The 26,627-nt window shown below is 57.0% G+C and overlaps 1 protein-coding gene across 3 annotated transcripts; it reads left to right on the forward strand.

Annotated features, from left to right (window-relative positions):
• The first annotated feature begins 827 nt into the window (after positions 1-827).
• On the forward strand, positions 828-26,129 carry GABBR1 (gamma-aminobutyric acid type B receptor subunit 1). 3 transcript variants are annotated; one of them, XM_078055847.1, is made up of 23 exons: positions 828-964; positions 1,359-1,449; positions 2,100-2,303; positions 3,067-3,252; positions 4,607-4,627; positions 5,945-6,105; positions 9,219-9,353; positions 9,641-9,811; positions 10,984-11,085; positions 11,658-11,723; positions 12,145-12,336; positions 16,107-16,349; positions 16,922-16,985; positions 18,067-18,144; positions 20,621-20,771; positions 21,211-21,343; positions 22,400-22,516; positions 22,605-22,712; positions 23,058-23,151; positions 23,725-23,852; positions 24,335-24,463; positions 24,599-24,793; positions 25,062-26,129. In XM_078055847.1, the coding sequence occupies exons 2-23, from the start codon at positions 1,359-1,361 to the stop codon at positions 25,233-25,235; spliced, it is 2,943 nt and encodes a 980-aa protein (XP_077911973.1). In that variant the 5' UTR covers positions 828-964; the 3' UTR covers positions 25,236-26,129. The 3 variants fall into 3 exon arrangements, with proteins under 3 accessions (XP_077911973.1, XP_077911974.1, XP_077911975.1); XM_078055848.1 differs by having other exon boundaries at positions 833-964; positions 24,650-24,793; XM_078055849.1 differs by lacking the exon at positions 1,359-1,449 and having other exon boundaries at positions 871-964.
• The last annotated feature ends 498 nt before the right edge of the window (positions 26,130-26,627 follow it).

A 26,627-nucleotide genomic window follows, 5' to 3' on the forward strand; every position in this document is an offset into this window, starting at 1 on the left:
ACCACACAAAGGCGAGAAGCCAAGGGAACTGTCCAGAGGCCTGTACTTTCCCGCAGTCTCCAGGCTCCCAGCTCCCCATTACCCAGAAATACTGACAAGCCCAGCTGGAGTAAAGAAAGATAAGGTTGGCTCCAGCCCGTTGGAGGCTCCTTTGTCTCCTTTTTTTCTCCCCTTCTACTACTTCCATTTCTCTCCTGATGCTCCCCTCCCCGGCTTTCGCCTTCAGTCCTTTCCCCGAGTTGCCTGCCCAGGGCAGCGAGGCAAAGCGGCTGGGCGGCGGGAGCCTCTCCGGGCGCCCGGCCTTCACCCCCCTCCTCCGCCCTTCCCGGTCTGACCTCAGCTTCTCCTTTCCCTCCCACCTGCCTCGCTCCCCTCGTGGCTCCGGCCTCCGCCTCTCTCCTCTCACCCCGATCCGGAGCTACTCCTCGTGCAGCCGTCCTTCTCCAACTGCATCCCAGATTCCCAGCCTCGGCGCCCGCTCCTCCGCCTTCGACTCGGGGCCCCTCGCCCCCACCCGGCTCCGGTGCGCGCCCCAGCCTCCCACCCGCCGCCGCCCGCCCCCCGGCGCCGTGGGCGGTCCAGGGCGGGGCCGGGATCCGGGGCGGCTCCCGGGGTTCGGCTTGTGGGAGGCGCCCTCGCCTCGGTCTCCCCCTCCCTCCCCCCGCCCTGTCTTCTCCGCACCCTCCTTCTTCCCTCCGCCCGGAGCCTCCCCCGGTCCCCGGCGCCGCCTCCTTCGCTCCCGGCTCCCGCTCCCGCGGCCGCCGCCGCCCCGGGAAGGAGAGACCGGGGTGGGGTTTGGGGGAGCGCGAGGGGAGCGAGACCCTGGCCGGGCAGGAGCCCGGATTCGCGGGGAGGAGGGCTGGGAGGAGGGGAAGGTTGAGGAGAAAGGAGGGGGAGCGGGAGGAGCGGCCGGGCCTGGGGCCTTGAGGCCCGGAGAGCCGGGAAGCTGGGCCGGCGCGCGGAGGTAAGAGCCGGGCCGGGAGCCGGGCTCGGAGAGGGGCGCGCGGGGGAGGGCCGCGCCGGGGCGCGCGGGGCCGCGGCCGGGGAGCGCGGGGACGCCGGGCTCGGAGAGCCGCGGGGGCCGGGGTAGAGGAGGTGGTTAGAGGTGGAGTCCCGGGAGGGTGGGGGGCCGAGGGAGGCAGGAGGAGGGTGGGGACAGGCGCTCTCTCCTCCCCCCCCGCCCCGCGCGCCGGGCTCCGCCCCCGCCTCCTCCGCGGGGCGCGCGTCTCGTCCGCAGGCGGAGCCGGGTCGGAGCCGGGTCGGAGCCTGCGGGGCCCGGCGAGCGAGGCCGCCCCCCCCCCCCGGTTGGGCCGCGCCGGCGGGGCTCGGTCCGGTCCTCACGGCCGCCTGTCCCTCAGATGTTGCTGCCGCTGCTGCTGCCGCTGGCGCCGCTTTTCCTCCGCCCCCCGGGCGCGGGCGGGGCGCAGACCCCCAACGCCACCTCAGAAGGTGCACCTTCACCGGCCACCTCGGGCACCCCACCCACTCCGCCCCTCCTTGCACCCCCCTTTTCTGGTCCTCATTACTATCCCGTCAGCCCTACATAGATAGCATCCCGGCCTGGCGACCCTGTCTGCCCGGCCCCACGTTAACACCCCTGACCTCCTTTCCCTTACCCCACCTATGACCCAGCACCCCTTCTTCTCTGCCCCACGTCACTGCATCGGCCTCCTTTCGGTGACCCTGCATTGTTTTCTTGACCCCACCCCTCCTTGCCACACTGCTGCCTGGGTAACCTAAGAAGCCTCCCCTGTACTCTCATCCTAATTTACTCAAAAATCCTCCTTTAGCCTGTTTTACCAAGCTCACTGGCATATTGTACCCTCTCACGAATTCTTAATTTTCCCTATTACCCCCAACCAGCACGCTTCCCTCCTCACTTGTGAGCTGTCTCATTGGCCTTGAACCTGGCTCAGGGCTCTCCGTCCTTTAGCCCAGGGTTCTGTACCCATTCCTACTCCCACCCCCTAGCATCCCATCTGGGCCCCTCGTCCGCCACCTGCCCACTGACCACGCCCTATGCTCCTGCGCCTCCCGCAGCTGACTCTGCCCGCCCCCCCCCCCCATTCCCTCTCTGACTCCTGGGACTCACCCCTCAGGTTGCCAGATCATACACCCGCCTTGGGAAGGGGGCATCAGGTACAGGGGCCTGACTCGGGACCAGGTGAAGGCTATCAACTTCCTGCCCGTGGACTATGAGATTGAGTATGTGTGCCGGGGAGAGCGCGAGGTGGTGGGGCCCAAGGTCCGAAAGTGCCTGGCCAACGGCTCCTGGACAGATATGGACACACCCAGCCGATGCGGTGAGTAGCCTTGCAAAGCCCCTCTTCTCTTCAAGACCATTCCTCTTCCTGCCTCAAACTTACCATTATTGCTTACAAGTCAGCACTTTAAATCCACTGTAACAAAATTCACAAATACGTTTATTGAGCGAACACTATGTAAGAAGGATTTTACTATGTGCACTTGGAGGCAGTCAAGCTAGCCGACCACACCTTTCATTTCATTTCATCCTCCCTGCATTAGGTCACTGACTGATAAAATAACTTGATTATTCATCTTGTGAGTTCTTCTTTTTGAGGATTATTAGTGACAGATTGTGCAAAAACACTCAAAATGATTTCATGGCATTTTTGAATACCTGTCTCCAACGCAGAGATCATATACCCACAAAGCAAAACCCAGTTTAACATTAGTGTAAGTCAACTATAATAAGAATGGTAAATCTGATTGTGCATCTAAAGTTACATCCATCTGCATGTCTCAAAGCTGGGGAACAGCCCACTGCCACTGACTTTGAAAAGATCCATTTCTATGTGCTTCTAGCTCCATCTTGGGTTCCTACCATGGAAACGCTTTTTCCTTTTTTCTGTTGGTAATGTGTGGATGCTTATAGGGTTAAGGGAGGAATGGAAACTAGAGAGGCAAATCCTTTGCACCCCTGATTTCCTGCAGATTAGGATGCTTGAGGCCCCAAACCCCAATCTGAGACCCCTGCTCTTTAAGGGGAAGGAGTCTTCCTTTCCCAACGTGCCTCTCTTTCTCATTTTTCATATCTCTCCACAGTCCGCATCTGCTCCAAGTCATATTTGGCCCTGGAAAATGGGAAGGTTTTCCTGACGGGTGGGGACCTCCCCGCTCTGGACGGAGCCCGGGTGGATTTCCGATGTGACCCTGACTTCCATCTTGTGGGCAGCTCCCGGAGCATCTGTAGCCAGGGCCAGTGGAGCACCCCCAAGCCCCACTGCCAGGGTGAGGGGAATGGCTGCGTGCTTGCAGCTGAGGGCGCTTGCAGAGGATGGGAGTGGGGTGGGAAGGGCTGGTGGGAAAAACGGGGTGCTATGCAACATGGGGGGCTTTGGGGGAGTGAAGGTGAAAACCCAACTCTTTTCCCCCTCCCACCTGTCTCCAGCCCCCTCCTGCTGTCCCCAGTGCCCACTTTACCTACACCGGAGGCTTCCTTCCTCTACCTCCCTCTTTTTGTATCTCCTCCCTGCTCCCAATTCTTCACATGTTCTCTTTTCCTTTATGAGTCTCACTCTCCATCACCTTTCTTAAGATTTAAATACTCCAGTTTCCCATAGCCTCAGTCCCTTTCTCTAAACTTAGAACTTTCTATGCATAACCCTCTTCTACAACTGATTCCTCTCCATTTGTTATATAACTGAATTATTGTAAAGACTCAGAAATAAATCATATGTCGTACTTAGAAAAAAATGTTAAGATTGGAAAGAATATCTGGGGTGGAAAATTATCAGGGTAAAAATTTAAAAGACTTAAAATTGGGGGCAGAACTGTCAGAGCACTAAGGACCACCCAGGGATGGGGAGGGGGAAGAGGACAGTCCTTTTCTGGAACTCTCAGACAAACTCCATCATTCTCAAGGGACTCAGTCTTGTGTCCAACACCTTTTTTGTCAGTCAGTTCTGCAGAATTTCCCCTTTCCTGGGCACCCAGATTCCCCCTTTGCAATCTTCTCTGCGAGATGCAGGCATACCTCATGCTTCCCCTATTCTTGTAGAATCGTTCAAGGTCCTGGACCTGGCTTTCCTCCCTTAACATAATTATTCTGCTTGTAGTTTACCATTCCATTTTGGAAATTGAGAGTCCCATCCAGGGGTGGATTTCCCATGAAGCTAATGCAATTTAAGCGTCAGGGCTCCTCATTCACCCAGGTCTCTTCTTGTGCTCTAATAATGTGTTCACATGGTCATAGCTTTTTGTAAAAAATGCAAAAGTAAGATTTTAAAAGCAATAGTTTAAAATCAACTGTATTTGTAATTTGTATTTTTTTCTCTTAAAGAGAGACCCCTGCATTTTATAATATTTAGGCTCCACAAAACCAGGATCTGCCCATGTCTTAGCTGTTAGCACTCCTGTCTCAAATTCTGTTGTCCTATGAAAAATAAAAGAAGAAAACCGACAGGTCCTGACCCACAGCCCCACCTTGCTCTTATCCCCAGGCACCCTCCCCTCAGAAACGCAGGCTTCTGCTCTACCCGGTCCTCTCCGGCCTGGACAGGTGTGGGAGGGGGCTGGGGATCAGGCCGGGGAAGCTGGGCGCCAGTGGTAACTCTTCTCTGATCCCCGTCTTTCCTGCTGCCAGTGAATCGAACGCCGCACTCAGGTGAGATCAGAAACTCATCTCGCGCACTGCAATCCCCTTACCCCTCACTCTTCACCCTCCACCCCCAGGGGTTCTGCCCGCAGGCTGTGGGGTCTTGTCCTTCTTCCCCCAACCACCCCCTCCCAGTTCGTGGCCGGCCCCTTCTTTCCCTACCTGTTTTCTGCCTCCAGTCCCGGTTTTCTGCGAGGCCGCGGTCCCTCCCAACTCCCCGCTTGGCTGCCCTGCCCTGGGCTCCGCTCCTGCCAAAGGGCAGAGCCCGGCCGGGGGCGGGGGGCGCGGGCAGACCCCACGCGTCCGCCGCCTGCTCCCCGGGGGGTTCCGCCGGACCAACCCGGCAGCCCCGCGCAGCCGTCTCCCCCTGGCCGGGCCTGGCTCTCCCCCCTTCGGCTCCTCCGCACGGCAGTCCCTCCACCTCCACCCTTTGCCTTCTCGCAGCTCCCATTCCTTCCCGAGCTCTGTCTCCCCAGCCCCGGGTTCCCAGCCTCCGCCCCATCACTCCCCTTCACGCCACCCCCTTCCCACCCAACCACCTCTCTCCTAAGCCGCTGCCATCGCCCTGTCCCCCACACCCTCAGCCCTTCGCCCCATCCATCCACACCCCCGATTGAGACACGCGCGTGCCACCGCCGTCCTTCGCGTCTCCATCCCCGGCTCCCCCGAGCTTCGGCTCACCCCGCCCTCCCGGCACGCCCCTTCCCCTCTCGGCTCCTCCCTGACCGCCCCCTAGGTGGGACCTCCCCCCCCTTCCCGGTCCAGGCCTCTCCCGCGGGGGGTCGCGTCCTCCTCCCCTCCCCGCCCCTCCCCTCCGCCTGTCGTTCCCACGGCGGCGCGCGCCTCCCTCCCCGCCCCTCCCCCCCGCAGCTGCCGCGCGCCGCCCGTGACGTCAGGGCCCCCTCCCAGCCAGACATCTCCTCCTCCACCTCCTCCCCTCGGTCGGTCAGTCAGTCCGCGAGGAGAGTCCGCGGCGGAGGTGGCGGTGGCAGGGGCGGGAGCTGGAGCCGTGGGGGCCCTAGGAAGCCAACCTTCCCCGCTTCCCTGGGGCCCTCGCCCTCTCCTCCCTACACAGGCCAGGATGGAGGCGCCTCCTCGACACCCCCTCAGCAGCCCTCCGCGGGAAAAGTGTCCCCCCTGAGCTCCTCCCCCTCCCCAAACAGCCCCTCTCCCTCCCGGTCATGGGTCCGGGGGTCCCCGCTCCCCGGGTGGGGTGGCCGCTGCTGCTCCTAGTGGTGATGGCGGCGGGGGTGACTCCGCTGTGGGCCTCCCACTCCCCTCATCTCCCGCGGCCTCACCCGCGGGTCCCCCCACACCCCTCCTCAGAACGGCGCGCAGTGTACATCGGGGCGCTGTTTCCCATGAGCGGGGGCTGGCCCGGGGGCCAGGCCTGCCAGCCCGCGGTGGAGATGGCGCTGGAGGACGTGAATAGCCGCAGGGACATCCTGCCGGACTATGAGCTCAAGCTCATCCACCACGACAGCAAGGTAGCCCCCGACATGGGAGTGGGCGGGCGGTGGGGGCTTGGGGGGCAGGGGGCCAGCTGCACGGGCCTCTGTCTGAGTGACTTCTGGTACTGCGAAGCAGACCCCTCCCACGTGTGACTAGCGGGGGAGATGGGCTGGGGGTGCAGGAGCTTGGGGAGAGTCACACGGGCTGGAGGTTCAAGATGAGGGTCTAGGGGTTTAAGAGGGTGAATCAGGCTGTGAGGCAGACCTTTCTGCTCCCCAGGATGCATGGAAGGGGCGGGGGAGGGTTGGGGAAACTGGTGGTGGATTTAGGGTACAAGCTGATCCTGGTCCTCTGGGAGTAAACTAACCCTGGGATGGGTTCAGGGGATGGAGGAGGTGTCAGGTGAGGAGCTGGAGCAGGGCTTTAGATTTACCATGGTAACAAGGTAAATCTTGGCAGCAGGTTGGAACTCTGAATAAGGAAAAATTTGAGGGACTTGAGTGCTCTGGTTTATTTATCACAACAAACAGCAAGGTAGCTGTGAGCCCTATCCTGTTGAAGATTCCTGGATTGTGGGATATGTGGCATATTATAGTTTGGGAAAGCTAATGGTCAGGAGATGGGCAGAGGCCCTGGGAAAATGAATTGGATTAGAGGTCCACACAGGAGCCCTCAAAATTGCATGGGGATAGAGGGGAGTCTGGATATAGGCAGGAGAGAGAAGAGGAAAGAATGGTGGTAGGGGAGGGGGGCGATGAGGAGGAGTGGGATAGAGATCAATTCTTGGGCATCCTGTGGAACTTGGGTCTTGAGTTTATCTTCCTTACAGCATTGTGGCCTCTGAGATGTGAGAAGGGAAATAGGATATAGGGTGAGGGAGGCGGGGAACAGAGAAAGGGGGAAGGAAAGAACATTTGGGTCGGGTAGTAGAGGGTGGCTCCGTAAGATTCCTTTCCCACCCTATTCCCTATGAGTAATTGGGAGTATGGGGAAGTATGTGCCACAGGGAAGGAAAGAAACGTGGGACCTCAAATTTATCTTCTCTGACATGTGGCCCCAGCATCGTAAGGGGCTGGGAGAGAGTAGAGTGGAGTACAGAGGTGAGGATTTGGTTGTCTTCACCTGGGTGGACTCAGGATGTAGTCATTCCGAGAAACAGGTTTGTGAGGGAGGAGTGGGCAGAGTGGGGTTGAAGGGGGTGCTTGGAGAGAAGAGAGCACAAGGACGGTAAGGAGCTTGGAGAGAGGACTTCAAACCCCTCCTGACACTTTGGCAGGGATTCCCAAACTTCGGTGTACATGAGAATCACCAGAGGAGTGGGTTTAAAACAGATTCTAACTCCCTGGTCAGGAACGAGTCCCAAGCATCTGCACTTTTGCCATTACACGTCCTGTCCTGGTGGATGCCTAAGTATCCACCCTCAGGATCCCCATGGAAGATCAGCCACGCACAGGAAAAAACATTAGGTGTTAGGGGGAGAGGCAGGGAGAGGAGCAGAGGGTCAGGTCTGCTGGAGGTGGGAGTCTGGGGCGAGAGACTGGGAGGGATGGGTACAGGGGTCAGGATAGGGGGTCACAGGGAGCCGGGGAGCCCCATAGCCCCGTGTGTGAGCTCAGACTCATCCACTGTGACAGGTGACTCCCTAGAGGTGCTGGGGAGCAGATGGGGGGCCTGAGAGAAGGGAGATGGAAGAGTAACTAGAAGAGGCAGCGAGGGAGAGGGGAAAGCCGCAAACTGGAATGTGTGCTTTCCTGCGGGCAAGTCCAGATCTTTGCAGAAGAGAGAGCGGAAGAGAGGCTGAGAAGAAGTCTACTGGGGAGGGGTGAGAATCAGGGAATTTGCAGGGAGGAACTGAGTGTGGAAGGAGAGAAGGTAGGGGAGGAATGAGCAAGCCAGAGAAGAGCCCTGGGTCAGCCTGTGTGTGTGTGTGTTGTCTGTGCTCCTACTTGTTCCTGCCAACCTTCCCCAGGCTGCAAGGGGGAGCTGGGGCAGCATCTGGGGTAACCTGCTGGGAGAGTGCAGGAAGGTGGGGCCTGAGAATGGCAGAGCTGCCAGGGTGAGGAGCCTTCAAAAACACCTCCTAGCAGGGGGTGGGGGTGAGGGGGACAGCAGAGGGTTCCGGTTCCCCTTCTCCAACTTCCCACAGTGTCTCAAATGTCAGGCCCCAGTGGGAAGTGAGCAGGCTCTAGGGGGCCTTCCTTATTCCCTCTCTGCCTGCCCCCTGTCACCCTCCCCAGCCCCTGCGCCTCCTGTCTCTTCCTCCTCTACCCTGGCTCCCCACTGCCTTCCATTTCTTCTCGACTTCCTTTGGGGCTCCAGCAGCTTCTGAAATGTCATACTTCAGCAGGAGGGGAACAGGCAGGGGCTCACCATGCGGCTCTTCCTCCCACCGTCCCTTCCCTCCCCAGGTCTCTGCATTGTTTACTTTCCCCATCTCCCTGCCCCTCCTTCAGGCACCCCTAAAAGCATCTGGTTTGTTGAGAGCCTCATTCTATTTATTCTCCCCAGTTCTTCCTCATCTATTTCTCCCCCACTTCCAACCCTCCCCAAGTGCCTCTTTTTCTAATGGACCCGTCAAATGTCAGGGCCCAGCAGGAGGGGAGGGACCGCCAAGCAGGACTCCCTAGTGGTCTTGTTCCCTGTTCTCCTTGTGTTTATTTATCACTAGCCCTGAAAAGAGAGGAGCCAGGGACAAATGGAAGGTGGGGAGTGGGAGTTTGCAGAGGTGAAGGAGGAATTTTCATAGCATGGTTCTGAGGAGGCTTTCTGGGGACTCATTCACATTCCTGCAGACTCACAGATATTTGGAGTTTAGAAACATGGGGAAGGGGACGGGGTGATAGAGGAAGGTAGGCTGGGGGAGGTCTGAGGAGGGGCTGAGGGAGGAAAGGTGGTCTCTGCAGTAATCCTGATGGAGGTGTGTGCAGGAGAGGACATGGGTAAGGAGGCAGGGGGAAGACAGGGGACGGTGTTTGATGCATGAGGGGAGCTGAAAGACTGGACAGGAAGAGATGTCAGGAAGGAGGAGAAAACGGTGCTCATGACGGAAGGGATCCAGCGGAGGGACGGGTACTTGGGAAGTAACTAGGTTGTTGGGGATGCCACGAGGAGGAGCACGGGTGACCGATACTTACCCCTCCCCATTCAGTGTGACCCAGGCCAAGCCACCAAGTACCTGTATGAGCTGCTCTACAACGACCCCATCAAGATCATCCTCATGCCTGGGTGTAGTTCTGTCTCCACGCTTGTGGCTGAGGCCGCCAGGATGTGGAACCTCATCGTGGTAAGCCGGGCTGTGGGGCTGGGAAGGGGAGTCCTGCAGCTCTGTATTTAAGGGACTGCGGAGGACCCATTTTCAGGACTCATGGTCCTTTACGGCCCTCCAGCAGTGGCCTGAGAGCACAGCTCACTGCCCCTCCTCAGCAGGAAGTGAGCACCTGTGCCAGGGGCTGTGGGCCTGTGAGAACCCGTGCTCGCAGGGCAGAGCTGGGCAGGAGGCTTGGGGGCAGCCAGGAGGGCTGCAGCGGAGCTCTGGGCGAGCATGTCCTGCTCTGTGTCCCTGTCCTTTAGCTCTCCTACGGCTCCAGCTCACCGGCCCTGTCCAACAGGCAGCGCTTTCCCACATTCTTTCGAACTCATCCGTCGGCCACGCTCCACAATCCTACCCGCGTGAAGCTCTTTGAAAAGTGGGGCTGGAGGAAGATCGCCACCATCCAGCAGACCACTGAGGTCTTCACCTCGGTGAGCGTGCATGCACTCAAACTTCAGTGCGGAGAGATGTGGCCGGGATTCCTTTTGGGGAGAAGAGCCTGTTTCTTTTTTCTTTTTAAAGATTTTTATTTATTTATTTGACAGAGAGAGAGAGAGAGAGAGAGTGCACGCACAACCAGGGGGAGTGGCAGAGGGAGAGGGAGAGGCAGGCTCCCAGCGGAGCAGGGAGCCCCGATGCGGGGGCTCAATCCCAGGACCCTGGGGTCATGACCTGAGCCAAAGGCAGATGCTTGACCTACTGAGCCACCCAGGCGCCCCAAGGAGCCTGTTTCTTTATCAAAAGCAAACACGTTCTGAGTGGGTTAAGTGCATGTTCTTTCTGTAGCCAGAGGAATAAACAGAGTTGGGTTTTCAGGATCCTGTCCAAGTTTTTGGTTTTAGGACAATTTTTCCCTTTGATGCTCTCTTTCCCAGACAGACCCCAAATGACCCACTTCTATTAAAGTAGGTTCACTCCGAAGTTGAGATAAGAGAGGGAATATGAGATAGGAATGCAGGAAGGCAGCAAATTCCAGAGACATGCAGGGGGTGGTGTGTGTGCGTGTGTGAGTAGGAACAGTGGGAATGGAGAAGGAACAGAGAAGGAGGGAATGAGAGAGAGACAGGACAGGTGAAGTGCGGAGAGGAAATGCAGGGCTCTGAACTGGAAAAGATAGTCAGCCCCTCTCTTTTATTCTAGTCTTTGGATCTCCCACCCACCCTTATGTTCTGTGGCCCTTTAATCCTCCCCCCACTCTCTCTCAGGGATTCAGGGCACTCTTCTCTGATCCCTCTGTCTGTGCACTTGCCTCTTGAGCTTGAGACCATCCTGTGCACACCAGACCCTGACTCATTTTCCCCACGTCCTCTGCTCTCCTTTCCCCCACTTTTGCTGTCTGTTGGGAGTGGGGTGAGTGGGGTGGCTTCCCAGGACACAGATCCGCAGGAGGGGCTCTCGAGCACCTTCGTATGTAGAGTTTACATTCTGAGACGGCAGATGCTTTCCTTCGAGCTCTCCCCACCCCGGGGACAGACTCGGTTGAAGGAGGGTTCAGAACTGCTGTTCCTCCTGCTCTGAGTGTGCAGTCCCCAGGTAACATGTCTGGTTTTGACCCCATTGTACACCCCACGTTTTCTCCATTTGTTTCTCATGCCCACCCAAGACTCTGGACGACCTAGAGGAGCGAGTGAAGGAGGCTGGAATTGAGATTACTTTCCGCCAGAGTTTCTTCTCAGATCCAGCCGTGCCAGTCAAAAACCTTAAGGTGTGCTGCTTGGGAGTGGGGGGCTCAGCCTGCGGAGGGACCAGGTTGGGGGAACAAAGTGGGAGGTTGGAGAGGAGAACCAGGCAGGGGCAGGTGGGTTTTTTTTGGTTTTCTTTTGTTTTTTGTCTTGTTTTTTGTATCCAGATATAATTAGCATATAACATTGTATAAGCTTAAGGTGTGCAAAGAGTTGATTTGATAAATTTTTATATATACATATCTACAATCTGCAATTATATATTATATAATGTATCATACACATTATATATTATATGCAGTTATATATTGCATACAAGTGATGAATGATGTTGTGTAAGCTTAGTGTTGATTTGATACACTGATCCCCTGCAATATGATTAACGTTCGCCAACAGCTCTATTACATCACAGAATTTGATGCTGGGAGAGAGTAGCATCTCCTGGGGACGTTTATTCTCATCGTCCAGTTGGCATTTATCCACCACCCTGTGAGCAAAACCTACACTGAGCTCTGCAGGGCAGGGAATCCAAGGTGTGGAGGTGCTTGGGTGTTTCCGGGGCTCCCTCAGGAGCTCTGTTTCTCTCCGTCTGTAGCGCCAGGATGCCCGGATCATCGTGGGACTTTTCTATGAGACTGAAGCCCGGAAAGTGTTTTGTGAGGTAGAGTTGGAATCCGAAGCGGGAGGGGCCTGGGTGGGCTCTGTACCTTGGGTGCCTGATGGGGTCTCTCTGCTCGTCTGCTCAGGTTGATGGCAGATGATCTGAGGCGATGATTAACAGGACGTCCCTGTCTCTTGGCTCTGACTCCATCTCTTTGCTTCTCGCACTCAGCTCTTTCTCCAGATCTCATTTTCCTACCCCCTTGTGTTTCTACAGGAACCCTTGAACCCCATCTTTCCTGACTTGCTGGGGAGGAACTTAGGAGGAGGAGGAGTTGAGCCTCTCCTACTCCCTCCAAGACTTGTAGATTCCTCTTTTCAATTTTCTGCTCTTCTCTGATTCCCAAGAGGCTGGATAGTGTCAAGGGAATTGAGACAGAAAAAGAAACAAAGTCCCCGCCCTGCTCCTTCTCTGCCTTCAGGTGTATAAGGAGCGGCTCTTCGGGAAGAAGTATGTCTGGTTCCTCATTGGGTGGTACGCTGACAACTGGTTCAAGACCTATGACCCCTCCATCAACTGCACAGTGGATGAGATGACCGAGGCCGTGGAAGGCCACATCACCACCGAGATTGTCATGCTGAACCCTGCCAACACCCGCAGCATCTCCAACATGGTGAGCGTGGGGACCAAGGGCCAGCCCCTGGGCAGGTGCAGACAGCGGAGGGTGCCTTGCGGGGGAAGGGAGCGGGATGGCATCTGCAGGCACAGGAGGGCACGTGGGGCTTGTTTGCACTGTGCGTCCTGTGGCTTCCACCTCTGCGCTGACTTCCTTGAGCAGGAACCGGAGAGAGAGATGGGAGTGGTATGTTCACGAGGCCCCTGTTGAGACGAAGGGCTGTTCCCATGGCAACGAGGACTGGTTGGCAAGAAGTCAAATGAGGGAGAGGCGTTAATGATAATGTAGATGCCGTATACGCAAGCACACCTTGACACGAGCACTGTTCCTGAGCAGAAATACGGTTTATTTCCTTAGTGACTTCAGAGCCCTTTGGAGTTGCTTAATATTCACTCCTGACTGATACTCAATTAGCTTGGCTCCTGATGTTTTTTAAATGATCCTCTTTTAGAATTTTAGATGTAAAAGGGACTTTTGAGATCCGTTCGTTCCAGAGAGCTGATTGGTGACAGGCCTGGGGCTGGAAGACATGTCCTCTGATCTGGGAAGGCTGGGGCAGCCCTGCAGGCAAGGGGCACGAGTGAGTGGGGTATGAGGCCGAGGCTCTGTCTTGCTCAGGGTTCTATCTGGAGGAATATAGGAATCTTGAGCGAGCTTATGAGGCAAGCTCCATGTCTGCTTATGATCACCGGGGGTAGCCCCAGGTCTGGAAGACCTGTTTTGGGAAGCACGCTAGGGGCAAGTTAACGGTTGTAAAACCCCAAATATCTCATTAAAACAAAGGTGTAGTCATAATTGCTTTTGTGCAATAAACCAGGAATTTAGGGACATGGTTTCTATGATCCTCCCAGCCAAGCTCTGATGAAGGTTTTTCATTTCCATTCTCCAGACCAGGAAACTGACTCAGAGAGGTTGAGGGACTTGGCCCAGGCCTGGTAACTGCTGAGTGGTGAAGCCAGAATTGACCCTTGTTTGAGTCTAACTCCAAAGCACTCTGCCCTGTCACCCTCCGTGGAAAACTGTGAAATCCGATTAAAGAGTCTTTGCCTTTATTGGCGGATACTGTATGGCTGATGGCGGTTTTTGAGCAAGGGAGGAAGAAGATTCAGGCAGTCTGTCCTAACCATGGATTGTGTCACACGGACTCTGGACACTGTCCTAGGAAATTCCAAGGGACTTTATGTTTAAGGTATCTTGGTTGAAACATACAATGGGAAGATTCTGGAGGGATCACTTCCCTGTAGAGCACCTGAGAAGTGAGTCATCCTTAGACCTGGGGAAGTAGAGGAGCTGGACCCAAAGCCAAGATGTTTATTGGCACCCTGAGCCCGGGACCTGCCCATCGTGGCTTCTACCTCATAGCAGGGGACTAGAGGAGCCCCTGGTGGGAGCAGGGCCTTGGTTAGGGGTATGAAGTGACATCTGGGCTTTGAAGCGGAATGCGCTGGAGGGTCGTCTTTCTGGCTCTTGGTCTCTAGAGAAAGGTGGTGCCTGCCTTTGAGGTCATAGGGCTTCTAGAGACTGCAGGCCTGCTTGGTAGCTGAAATTGCCAGGTGGAAAAGCCAGGATTTTCCAGAGGGTAGAAGCAGCCTTAACAGCTGACCAGGGAATGGATCGTACATGAATCAAGCAAGACCAGGAGAAGTAGGTCAGAAGCAAGGGTTGGACCTGGGGACCCAGAGCCATGGAGATCTAGAAGAGAAGCAGAGCTGTCTACACTGTCCTGGAGGGTTAGTTAGGACACAGATTACGGGGCTCTTCCCTCGGAAGTCCTGATTCGGTAGGTCTGGGGTGGGCCTTTCCAATGAGTTTCCCTAGGGATGTTGATGCTATTGGTTTTGAGGACTATTGGCTGGAGCAATATCTGGAGACAATTTTGGTTGTCACAGCTCTCATCTAAGGGGTAAGCCAGGCATGCTTCTAAACATCCTGTAATGCACAGGTCAGTCCCCCACAGCAAAGCATTCTCCTGATCCAAATGTCAGTAGAGCAGAGATCGAGAAACCCTGGTTTAGAAAGGAGCCAGGAATGGGCCAGTGGGTTGGAGTGGTTTTGGGGACACTTGACAGCTCTGGGCTAGAGGGGCAGCTGGGAGGTGGCCTTACCTGGGGGTAAGATTCTATTCCAGTTCTCACAAATTGGGATAGAGGTCCCATCAGATCTCAGTACAATACAAAATCAGAAGCTGCCTCAGGATACATGGTTTAGGTCACAGTCGGGCATCGGTGTCATATCCCTCACATAGAGACAGCCAGCAGGGCTGATAGAAAATTAGGGTCATAAAGTTGCCCTTGATTACTTTACTAATTTCTATGGGTTGTGGAATTTTTGCTCTTGTTCACTTTTCCTTGAGCTGCTTAGTAATGTTTCCACCTGAAAATTTGCAAAGGTATCTTTGTTGGCCCAAGGCGGAATGATTTTTTGGGTAAGCATGTTGGTCGAGTGACCTGGAGCCCGCGGAGAGTTGAAGATCTGGGTGGGGAGAGCACCATGCAGGGCAGATGAATCCCTTTCCATCTGGATGTTTTTCTGATCCAGTGCGTACTGTGAACTGAAGATTGGATAGACTTGTGAAGGATTACTCAGGAAGTCTCAGCCTTGCGGCTGGCTGCCGAGCAGGTGCTCTTGGAGAGAGGCATGTCAGCATGCAGAAGCAATGCGAGGTGGTTAGGAAGAGTATGGGCTTTGATGCCAGGCTGCCTGGGCTTGAATCCCAGCCCTGCCATGCAGTATCACTTCCGGCAAGTTAAACTTTTCTGTGCCTGATTCTATATATATACATATATATAATATATATATTATATATATACACATACCTCAGAAAAATGGAAAAATGCCTGGAACATTGTCAGGAAATATAAATGCTAGCTATTATTATTAACACTATTCTGTGTAGGCACTGATGGTCTTAATGAAACATTTCAACAGAGAATTAAGAGGACTTGGTGATTCCAAGGCTTCAGTCTCACGTACTGGGAAGTGCCAGGAAAAGTGGAGCTTCGTCTTAGATATTTTTAATTCTGGATCATCGATCATATAGCTACAAATACCTCAGAGCAGTTGGAGATACAGGACATGAAATGCTGAGCTGGACTGTAGATCTGAGTGTCAGTGACAAAGATGAGGTTGAGAGACAGGGAAATTTACAAAGAGAAACACTTTATACCCAGCATTTTATATATGTTGGAGAACAAAGATTGGGGGTGGGGAGGGCTGTGGGTAGGGGCTGAATACTGGCTTTCAAACACAGGAAGGGTGTCTCTGGGGCCAGTCTCCCGAAAACCCTCCAGGGGGCTGTAGCTGAGAGCACGTGAGGATGCTCAGGGAGGTAGCCCACTGGTTGAGGAGCCCAGCGAGGAAGGCTCCGCGGGGGCCCCTCCAGGCTGTTTGAGAATCGGAGGAGCTGTGAGGTCCCGGGTCCAGCCCACTGAGAGAGTCTGAGCCTGGGAGAACATCGCCTTGTAGCTCCATGTCTACTCTCTTCAGCCACTCGTCATGCAGAGTGTCCATTCCTTAGATCTTTGGTTCCAGTTCTGAGCTCGTGTCTGTGCACCCGAGGCCACTGGATCCCGCTCACCCCAGGTCCAGTCCGGCAGCTTCCAAGACAGGCACACGGGCGTCGTTCCAGATTCCACATGTCCGTCTGCTCCCTCTGACAACAGGAACACGAACCATCCGTTTGATTACAAGTGTTGCAGCTGGAATCAGAAGCCGTGCCCCACACACCCACCCACGCCAGCCCTTTCCCCCCGTCCTTCCCTCCACAGACATCCCAGGAGTTTGTGGAGAAACTGACCAAGAGACTCAAGAGACACCCCGAGGAGACAGGTGGTTTCCAGGAGGCACCGCTGGCCTACGATGCCATCTGGGCCTTGGCGCTGGCCCTGAACAAGACGTCCGGAGGGGGTGGCCGTTCGGGGGTGCGCCTGGAAGACTTCAACTATAACAACCAGACCATCACCGACCAAATCTACCGGGCAATGAACTCCTCGTCCTTCGAGGGTGTCTCTGTGAGTGAAAGCACCTCCTCACGCTCCCCTATCCTCCCCTGAGAGGGAGCGCGCCCTCCTTCCTGCACGCACCCATTAACCTGCAGTAATCGGTCTCAGACCCCCAAACCAGAAAACCCGTGAGAGACCAGAAGGGAAAATGCTGTATTCCATTCCTTTCAACCTCTCCCTCATGTATCTCCAGATATTGATGAGTCAGATGCGAATCATAGGATTTTAAAAGAGGAGATAGTCTGAAAGATCATCTCCTATCGCTCTCAAAGTGGGGAAATTAGAGTCCAGAGGGATTTGGTGACATGCCCAGGTCACAGCCAGAGGCCAGGTCTCCTGGGGCTCTAGCTGGGGATGTTTCCCACTCAAATCCCATGGGTGAAGCTTTTCCAAAGAAGAATGTTTCTAAAATCTAGGGTATGGGCATCTGGGGTATGTCCTATATGCAGGCAAATGCCATAAATAGAATTCATTCAGAGGCTCAATTACATCAAACACATAAGGATCCGGAGAGTGCCTGACGCTCTCTTTTGGCTCCTGCTTTTATCACCTTGGCCGGCCCTGCCTGTTCCCGCACTCAGGGTCACGTGGTGTTTGATGCCAGTGGAGCCCGGATGGCCTGGACGCTCATCGAGCAGCTGCAGGGTGAGCTCGGGCGCGGGGCCGGGCGGCCGGGCGGGGACTGGGCTGGGTCACCACCCGGGGAGGGACTTGGGGAGGGTGCCTCCCCGCCTCCTGCCCTTCTCTGAACTGGTTCATCCCGTGTTTACATAGTAAGAATAGTAAAAAGCTCAGAGAGGGGTGGGATGCCCGGAGCTGGGAGGGGCAGACACAGTCTTTCTCCAGTGGCTTCCCTTGTGATTTCAGAAATTTGCTTTTGGTGGCCTGGCTTTGAGGGGCTAATGCCTTGTCAGGTGCACCCCTGTGGACTCCAGGCAAGCCGAATCTAGCAAACCTGCTATTTTTAGAGGAACCTATTGCATTTCCTTGCTATATAAGCTAGCATTCCCGATTTTCGTGTCTCACGTGTAGTCTGGCTTTTCTAGATTGTATTTCCTTATACGTCAGCACGCACACGTACTTGGCGAGCTTCTGCGAGTTGGACTGTCCACATGCCGCTCCCAGCCTCCTCGAACGTGCAAAGTCTCCTTCTCCCAGCCCCCGCCCCACCCCGTCCGCAGATGTTCCTTGTAGCCCAGACCAGAGGGCTGTGGGTTGGCTTCTGAGGGAACAGTTCTGGAGCGGGAATTCTTAGGAATGGCTGAATTCCCCCCTCGTGGCTCTAAGAGGCAGATGCAACTTTCCAAGGAATTAAAACCCAAGCCAACAGAAGAGAAATTTCTAAAATTAAAATGAAAGCCACTGGGAAACTAGATCCTGTGATTCTGTCTGTCATGAGAGGGAGAATCAGCAGAAGCGCTGAAGCTTCAGAAGCCAGAATCAAAGTGCCAGACGACGGCCGGGAGAGGCGTGAGGCTGAGGGATGTGTCTGTGGAGCCCTCTCCAAGGAGGCCTCAAACACACAAGATGCTCCCCATACTTGTCCTTACGCTGCCCTGGCATCCACCTTCCATTGCCTTTCAGTCAGGTTGCGGACTCGAGAGAGCCGTGAGGTGCTCCCAGGGACCCGCAGGGGCTCAGGCACAGGCAGGGAGAGCGACTTCAGGGGAGTGGGAAGCTGGTGCTGGGGCCGGGCTCTTCACCCCCCCTCTTGTCTCCCACCCAGGGGGCAGCTACAAGAAGATCGGCTACTATGACAGCACCAAGGATGATCTCTCCTGGTCCAAGACGGACAAGTGGATTGGTAAGCAGGTCCTGTCTGTGTTTTCCTTCAGCGCCTCTGAGCAGCCAAGGGGAAGCATTGTGCGTGTGAACGAGGGTGGGGTGGCAGGTGCCATTAGCTTGAAGGGTGCCAGGGAGATGGGCCAGGGTCTGGGCTAAGACGTGGGTAGGGGACTGTGTATTTGGAGAGGGAGCAGTGCACTAGCCAAAATAATGCATTGCTCAGGTAATAGGATCAGAAGTGCGGGTGCACAGGGGGTAGCCATGGAAACCCCGTTTGGGTTTCCCAGATGTTCTGGTACCTTGATATATCTGAACTAGCTACTTTGAGCCCGGAGTCGCCTCGTCATCTCTCTCAGGAAACTGGTTGCTTAAATTATAGGAGAGGTTGCAAAACCTCATATGATTGTCTACCACTCAAATGTGCTTTTTAAAGAGACAAAGTGAGCGATTATTCCTTGTGCGCTTGGTGGGCTAAACAACTGGAAATGGGAAAGATACTCAAGGTGGACAAAAGGAAGGACCTGCGGATAAATAAAGGCTTGGCATGTTAAGGATGGAGGCAGCTGCCTGCTACCCTACCCAACTGGAAGCTCCTAGCTCCCAGCACTGCTGGAGTTCTGACATGTTTTTTATAATTTGAATTTAGGACAGTATTCTCTACTGCTATAAATGCTGCATGGCCTAAATTACACTTTTCTTTTTAAAGCTAAGCAAATTGAAATTAGTTTTTTTTTTTTTTTTTTTCCCCGCTGTGAACTAGTTGACAAATTTGAGCTTCCTCTTAATAATAACTAGAAAACACCTCTGGGAATATCATCCTGCTGGGGTTAAAAATCACAGATCGGGTGTTTTTCCTGAGGTTAGGAGACCAGACTGGATACTTTGAACTCTTTAGCTTTATGATCCTACAACTGTCTTTTGCAGCTTTTGATTTGAATTCTGAGAGACCTCATGAACTTTACCTCTCAGTCTTTCCCTTCTTTCCCTCCTATTTCCTTTGCTGCCAAAAAGACAGAAAACACAGAACAAACATTAACAGAAACAGACTGCAGCTTTGGAGATACATCTTAGCCTCCAGCTGCATTCCCTCCTCTCACTTCTGACTGCTTCCCGAGACCCTGAGCTGTAGGGAGCACCCCACTGAAGCAACCCCGATTCAGGGTTCAGGGCAGCGAGGGCCCCATGTCCTCAGGGCTAGAGACAGCTGTCCCTTGCTCCTTTCTCTGCCTCATCTTCATTTCCTTGTCCCCTCCTCCCCATCTCCCAGTGCCCTGCAGAAGGGGCCCTCGGGCTGACCAGACCCCCCTCCAGTGCTCTGCAGGAGGAACCCCCCAGCTGACCAGACCCCCTCCCCCCAGTGCCCTGCAGGAGGGGCCCCCCAGTTGACCAGACCAAACCCGCAGTGCCCTGCAGGAGGGACCCCCCAGCTGACCAGACCCCCCCAGTGCCCTGCAGGAGGGACCCCCCCAGCTGACCAGACCCCCCCAGTGCCCTGCAGGAGGAGACCCCTGGCTGATCAGACCCACCCCCCCAGTGCCATACAGGAGGGGCCCCCCAGTTGACCAGACCCCCCCCCAGTGCCCTGCAGGAGGGGCCCCCCAGCTGACCAGACCCCCCTCCAGTGTCCTGCAGGAGGGGCCCCCAGTTGACCAGACCCCCTCCAGTGCCCTGCAGGAGGAGCCCCCCAGCTGACCAGACCCCCCAGTGCCCTGCAGGAGGGCCCCCCAGCTGACCAGATCCCCCCAGTGCCCTGCAGGAGGGGCCCCCCAGCTGACCAGACCCCCTCCCCCCAGTGCCCTGCAGGAGGGGCCCCCCAGCTGACCAGATCCCCCCAGTGCCCTGCAGGAGGGCCCCCCAGCTGACCAGATCCCCCCAGTGCCCTGCAGGAGGGGCCCCCCAGCTGACCAGATCCCCCCAGTGCCCTGCAGGAGGGGCCCCCCAGCTGACCAGATCCCCCCAGTGCCCTGCAGGAGGGCCCCCCAGCTGACCAGATCCCCCCAGTGCCCTGCAGGAGGGCCCCCCAGCTGACCAGATCCCCCCAGTGCCCTGCAGGAGGGGCCCCCCAGCTGACCAGATCCCCCCAGTGCCCTGCAGGAGGGGCCCCCCAGCTGACCAGATCCCCCCAGTGCCCTGCAGGAGGGCCCCCCAGCTGACCAGATCCCCCCAGTGTCCTGCAGGAGGGCCCCCCAGCTGACCAGACCCCCTCCCCCAGTGCCCTGCAGGAGGGCCCGCCAGCTGACCAGACCCCCTCCCCCAGTGCCCTGCAGGAGGGTCCCCTCAGCTGACCAGATCCCCCCAGTGCCCTGCAGGAGGGTCTTCCAGCTGAGCAGAGCTCCTCTTACCCCTAATGCCATGTAGGAGGGGCCCCCAGCTGACCAGACCCCCTCCCCCCAGTGCCCTGCAGGAGGGTCCCCTCAGCTGACCAGATCCCCCCAGTGCCCTGCAGGAGGGTCTTCCAGCTGACCAGAGCTCCCCTTACCCCTAATGCCATGCAGGAGGGGCCCCCCCGGCTGACCAGACCCTGGTCATCAAGACATTTCGCTTCATGTCCCAGAAACTCTTCATCTCGGTCTCTGTGCTCTCCAGCCTGGGCATTGTCCTGGCTGTGGTCTGTCTGTCGTTTAATATCTACAACTCTCATGTCCGGTAAGTTTCCTTTCTGTCACTGTCCTCCTCTGTCTGCCCCTCGAAGACAGTGAGCATGCCCCTGGCAGGGACTGAGATGAGACCTGTGCAACTGCTGAGGTCGTCGGGGGTCGAGGTGTCCACTCTGACCTATGCTTTCCCAGGGACCGTGACCACCAAAGGGGGAAACCAGACCCACGTCCTATTCCAGCTCCAGAGCAGCTAACCGAAAACTAAAAGTTCTTGGGGTGACAGTGAGGGCTGTACACCGTGTGTGCCACGGGGGTGCTGGGGAGCCCTGTGCACGCACCGCCCGCCCCCGGCCCAGGCTGCACCAGGCGCTCTGCCGCTGCCCATGGCTGCAGGCTGGGCCAGGCCCTGGTGGCTCCGAAGAGCCAGCCTCCCTGAAGAAGAGGTTAATTCTTCTCCTCTCCCTCCTCCTCTCCCGCCTCTGCCCTAGTTATATCCAGAACTCCCAGCCCAACTTGAACAATCTGACGGCTGTGGGCTGCTCCCTGGCGCTGGCTGCCGTCTTCCCCCTCGGGCTGGATGGTTACCACATCGGGAGAAGCCAGTTCCCCTTCGTCTGCCAGGTGAGCAGGAGGTGGGCAGACTCCCCATGGGACGTGGCCCTGCCCTGGAGCCGCTCCTGGAGGCACAGTGCCTGGTCTTTCCTCCCCTGTCCCTGCTCCCCCTGGTCTCTGCCTGGCTGCATCCCTTCTTCCTGACCTCCAGACCTTTTCACTGTGTGGCTCTAGCCAGTTCCAAGGTTGCCATGGCACGCCTCGCAGAGAAGGGGGAGGCTCTGAGGGTGCAGGAAGGGGTCTACACAAAGAACCCTCCAACCCTGGCAGCTTGGCTGTGCTGTGGGGGCTGAGCCCAGGAACTGCGCTCCCAGGGGGAGGGGGGGAAGGACCGAGGTAGAGACCTGACCTGACAGCAGGGGGCTGGGGGCAGGAAGGAGGTGCGTGCTTGGTGTTTGGGGTGTGGGAGGTCCTGGGGCTGTGGGAAAGGCTGGCTTCAGTAGCCATATTTGTGCAGTTCTGTTCTGCTGGTAGGAAACAGGCCCCCGTCCCTGCCCGTCCGTACTCCTCCTTCCTGTGCCCTGTCCCGACCATGCGGCTTGCATATGGCCTTTGCACACACAAGCACACTTCCCCAGAGGCTGTAGGTCCCCCGTGAAACCAGAGAGCAGTGGGGGGGTGGGCGCTAAGCTGCGGGGCAGCATGAGAGGTTTCTGCACAAAGTGCTGTGGGAGCAAAGAGGGAGCTGCTCAGGAGGTAGCTGGACCGGCATTGGAATATCAAAAGATGCGTGGGCTTTCCTCAGCTGGAGGAATTAGGGTGGTCACTCATGTGGCCTGCAGGGACGGAGATACCAGTAGATCAGGTTCGGTGTGGCTGGAGCCTGGGGGAGAAAAGGGCCGAGGAGCCTGGGGGGATGGGCTGGAGCTGTGTTGTGAAGGGTCTGGTGCTGCACCACACACTGGGGGTCCGAAGGGATTCACCCCAGGAGATCGCAGCAAGGTCGCCCTGCTGGCAGAGGAGAAGGTGGGTGGGAGGAAGCTTGCTGGCCCTCTGCACACCCCCTCCGCTCCTGGCTGCACCTCTGTTGCACACGGTTCTGCCCTGCTCCCTCTCCTATCCTAGGCGCGTCTCTGGCTCCTGGGTCTGGGCTTTAGCCTGGGCTACGGCTCCATGTTCACTAAGATCTGGTGGGTCCACACGGTCTTCACAAAGAAGGAGGAGAAGAAGGAGTGGAGGAAGGTGAGCTGCTTCTTAACCTCAGCCTTAGGTCCTTGGCTCTCGGGGTTTAGAGGGTTCCCCGACCTGCCTGTGCTCTGTGTCCATCCAGACCCTGGAGCCCTGGAAGCTGTATGCCACGGTGGGCTTGTTGGTGGGCATGGATGTCCTCACTCTCGCCATCTGGCAGATCGTGGACCCTTTGCACCGGACCATTGAGGTAGCCGTTGAGGGGAAGGCACTGGGGGTCTCTGCGCTGCCTGGGGTCTGAGGAGGAAAGCCACTCGTGGAGAGTGCTCTCCAGCCTTCTGCACAACAGCAGCTGTCAGGAGCCCCAGCGCAGGTGGGGATCCAGGTGGTGGGGGTCCAGGAAGGATGTGTAGACGTCCCAGGCATCGTGGAAAGCTGGGGGACATGCACTTCCGAGGTGTTCGTGAAAGCACTCCTGAGCCTAGAGTGGGGCCTGGCCTGGGAAAGAGGGGGCAGCGTTGGGGGTCAGGGACTGAGCAGAGGTGGGGCAGGGAGGGTGACCGCCGTCTTCCCTGGGGCCCTATTTCTCCCCTAGACTTTTGCCAAGGAGGAGCCGAAGGAAGATATCGACGTGTCCATCCTGCCCCAGCTGGAGCACTGCAGCTCCAAGAAGATGAATACGTGGCTTGGTGCGTGGGGTGTGGGGGAGGGGTGGGGCGAAGACAGCAGGCTGGGGGACAGAGGGTCTTCGGGAGAAGGGGCAGTGTGAGTGTCCTCTGTGTCACTGTACTGGTCCTTTCTGGGAATGGGGGAGAGTTGGTCTTTTTCCGTGAGGAGCTGGGGGTCTAAAGCAGGGATGAGGCAGACCGGTGGCAGAGCGGCCCATGGGGACAGCCTGACACCATCCGTCTGGTCAGCTCCCTAGGGTGAGACCAGGGCTGTGAGGGCCTGGCTTAGGCCCCTTTTGGCCCCTGAACATTGGTCTGTGACCAGAAGGGGCAAAGCCTCCCCTCAGCCTGGAGGGTAAGGAGGTGAGACGTTGTGTGGCTGACGCCGGCTCTCAGCAGTCTTCTTCCCGTGTCCCAGGAGGAAGTGGTGAGGTCTGGACACATTGGGGGGATGGACAGAGACGGGTGTGCTAGGTCGGAGGGGCCGACTGGAGCTCTAAGCAGGAACAGCAGTAGGTGAAGGACGTGGAGGGCGTAGGGAGGGAGTGGACGCATGGGGTCGTGTTGCCCAGGTGACCGTTTGCTCCGTTCCAGGCATTTTCTATGGTTACAAGGGGTTGTTGCTGCTGCTGGGCATCTTTCTTGCTTACGAGACCAAGAGCGTGTCTACGGAGAAGATCAACGACCACCGGGCTGTGGGCATGGCCATCTACAATGTGGCGGTGAGCCCCGGACGGCTGGCGCTGACCCCAGGGCTGCCGGGGGAGAATCAGCACTGGGTCAGTGGGTGGAAGTTAGTGCCTCTGGTTTGTAAAGCACTTTCCAGTGGGTAAAGCGGACTCTCTTCCCGTGACCACCCATGAAGCACACATTAGTGCCCCCCTAAACAGGTGAGAAAGCAGAAGCAGGGAGGTTAGATGGCTTGTCTGTGGTTCCCTGGCTGGAATCCGAGTCAGCTTCCTGCCAGATCTCCCTGACCCTCGATGCTTGGGGACTCTGTGCGTGTGTGAGGATCCTAGGACCTCTGCCTTGAGGGAGGGGTTGACCTGGAGTGGGATGTGGTTTGGGATTCTTCCCGATCTGGAGTTGAGGGTGGCCTGGAGTCTGGACCCTCTTCCGATGGGAAGTTCCCCCAGGACCTGTCCTCATGGGCTCTCTCCTGGGGGAGGAAAGCCTGGAGGTCCCAAACAGGGTCCACCCACAGGTCCTGTGCCTCATCACTGCCCCGGTCACCATGATCCTGTCCAGCCAGCAGGACGCAGCCTTCGCCTTCGCATCTCTTGCCATAGTGTTCTCCTCCTATATCACTCTGGTCGTGCTCTTCGTGCCGAAGGTGAGGCGCCCCCCACTCCTCTGTCCCCGCAGTCCACCCCTACTTCCTGGGACCCTCTCCCACTCCTGCCCTTGGTTGGGGCCCAGCTTGCCCCTCTATTTTCATTCTTTTCGACTCCAACCCACCACCTGCTAGTCGCTGACAGTCGGGGCTCCACCACCTCATGCCGCAAACCTTCGCCCCCAGATGCGCAGGCTGATCACCCGGGGAGAGTGGCAGTCGGAGGCGCAGGACACCATGAAGACGGGCTCATCCACCAACAACAACGAGGAAGAGAAGTCCCGGCTGTTGGAGAAGGAGAACCGGGAGTTGGAGAAGATCATTGCTGAGGTGTGGGGGCGGCGGGGGCGGTGGGGGGTGAGGGGCATTGGCACAAATCTGTGCGCAGGGACCTCTCTCCCCTCCCCGGCCCCCCACTCCTCATTTCCCTGGTCCCTCTTTTTCACCTGCTGCCCCCTCTGCTCTTTGGCTCTCCTCGATCTTTCCTGCTGCCCCATTTTCACGTCTGCTGTCCACCCTGGCCTCCGTCCCCCTGTCTTACGCTCACAGCCCACCTTCCCCACATTCTTCCAACCTCTCCCAATCTCTCTTCCTGCAGAAAGAGGAGCGCGTCTCCGAGCTGCGCCATCAGCTTCGGTCTCGGCAGCAGCTCCGCCCCCGGCGCCACCCCCCTACGCCCCCAGACCCCTCAGGGGGCCTGCCCAGGGGCCCCCACGAGCCCCCTGACCGGCTCAGCTGTGACGGGAGCCGGGTTCATTTGCTGTACAAGTGAGGGCCCGAGGGGAGGAGGAGGGGCTGGGGGAAGGCCTCCTCTGTGACTCTGGGGTTGTCTGGGTCCCCAGGACTGTGGAACCGGCGTGTTTTCTCTCGTGTGCTCGCTGTTTTATAGCCACTGTGCCGTCTAGTGGGTGCCTGGCTGCAGCTTCCCTGGCCCCTCGCAGTGCGCCATGCCCCTTCCCCTCCCGCTAGTGCCCTCTCTCCCTACCTGGTCTCCTTCCACTGGCCCACGCCTCACCCCTCCACCAGCTCCGTCCTTCTGGAGTTTCCGGCCTCCGCCCTGTGTGTGCTCATGCTTCCCAACACACGTGCTTGTGTGCATGCGTGCTCACATGTGCTTTCTTCTCCCTCCTGTGCTCCTGTGTGCGCCTTGTCCTCGCCTCCCTCCGGCGCTCTCGTGGCCACTGCGCCCTTTGTCTGCCGCGCGGAGGCCTTCCCCACCGGCGCACGTCCGTGTTTACCCATGCGTTCTCCCTGTGTGTGCTCATGGCACCTGGGTACCCTCACCTTTGTACCTTAAAATCATTGTATTCTCCCAACAGAGCCAGAGGCACCCACCCTACACGTCATTGTGCACCTTCCCCAATTCCCATCCTCACATGCTTTCTGCTTGAACCCCCCTTTGTGCTCATGTACTGCACTAGGTCCACACTCCCAGTCCTCCTTCCCAGGACTGCTCCCTTTGGTTTTGTGTTTTTCTGGGGGGAGTTAAGGGAGAAGAAATGGGGGCAGGCTTGGGGAGCTGCTTCCAATAGACAGTTGGTGAGAATCCCAACCACAAGAAGGCCCTGTGACAACTGGCACAGACAGATGGAGGCATCCCCTTCATGCCGTGGTGTCTCTTGGGGAGGGATCTCCCCCAGTCTCAATAAACCAGTGAACAATGTGACTCAGCGACTCGCCCCTTCCTGTGAACAGATTGGGCTTCAGTCCAAGGAGGGAGGCTCGGGGTCTTCATGTTAGAGAAAAGGCACTGGGGTGGAGGGGTGGAAAGAGGGGTTGGGTTGGTCCACTGAGGGCCTAGCAGGGCAAATCAGGACAGGGTTAGGCTGAGACAAGTGATGGCATGAGTGCCTGCAAGTGTGGAGGGGTCCACTCTGGGTCCGCCGACCCGAGCGTCGGTCACTACCGCGTGGAAACAAGTTCCTGATCTCTGTTCTCCGTGGCCTCATTTGTGAAGGTAAGAGCAGACATCCTGCTCATTGCCGTCACGCTGGGTGCAAGGACCGGTGCTCGGACTGTCCTTGGCCCATGGAGTATGCTCGTCCTTGCTAGCCACAGTCAGTCCTGCTGCATGAGCCCTCTGACAGTGGTGGGCACTTCCTGGGAGCCCAGAGGACGTGGCTGCTCAGATGTGAGCCCCCTCCCTCCTAAGAACCAAGAACAG

The sequence above is a fragment of the Halichoerus grypus genome, chromosome 9 (genome assembly GCF_964656455.1).
Source record: "Halichoerus grypus chromosome 9, mHalGry1.hap1.1, whole genome shotgun sequence".
Taxonomy (NCBI): Eukaryota; Metazoa; Chordata; class Mammalia; order Carnivora; family Phocidae; genus Halichoerus; species Halichoerus grypus.

What these genes read in the sequence shown, in the direction of transcription:
- GABBR1 (XM_078055847.1), top strand. Translation starts at nt 1,359, where the DNA reads ATGTTGCTGCCGCTGCTGCTGCCGCTGGCGCCGCTTTTCCTCCGCCCC. An exon ending in GCTCATCGAGCAGCTGCAGG is followed by an intron (nt 16,986 to 18,066) that starts GTGAGCTCGGGC and finishes TCTCCCACCCAG; the next exon opens with GGGGCAGCTACAAGAAGATC. An exon ending in TCGTGCTCTTCGTGCCGAAG is followed by an intron (nt 24,464 to 24,598) that starts GTGAGGCGCCCC and finishes ACCACCTGCTAG; the next exon opens with TCGCTGACAGTCGGGGCTCC.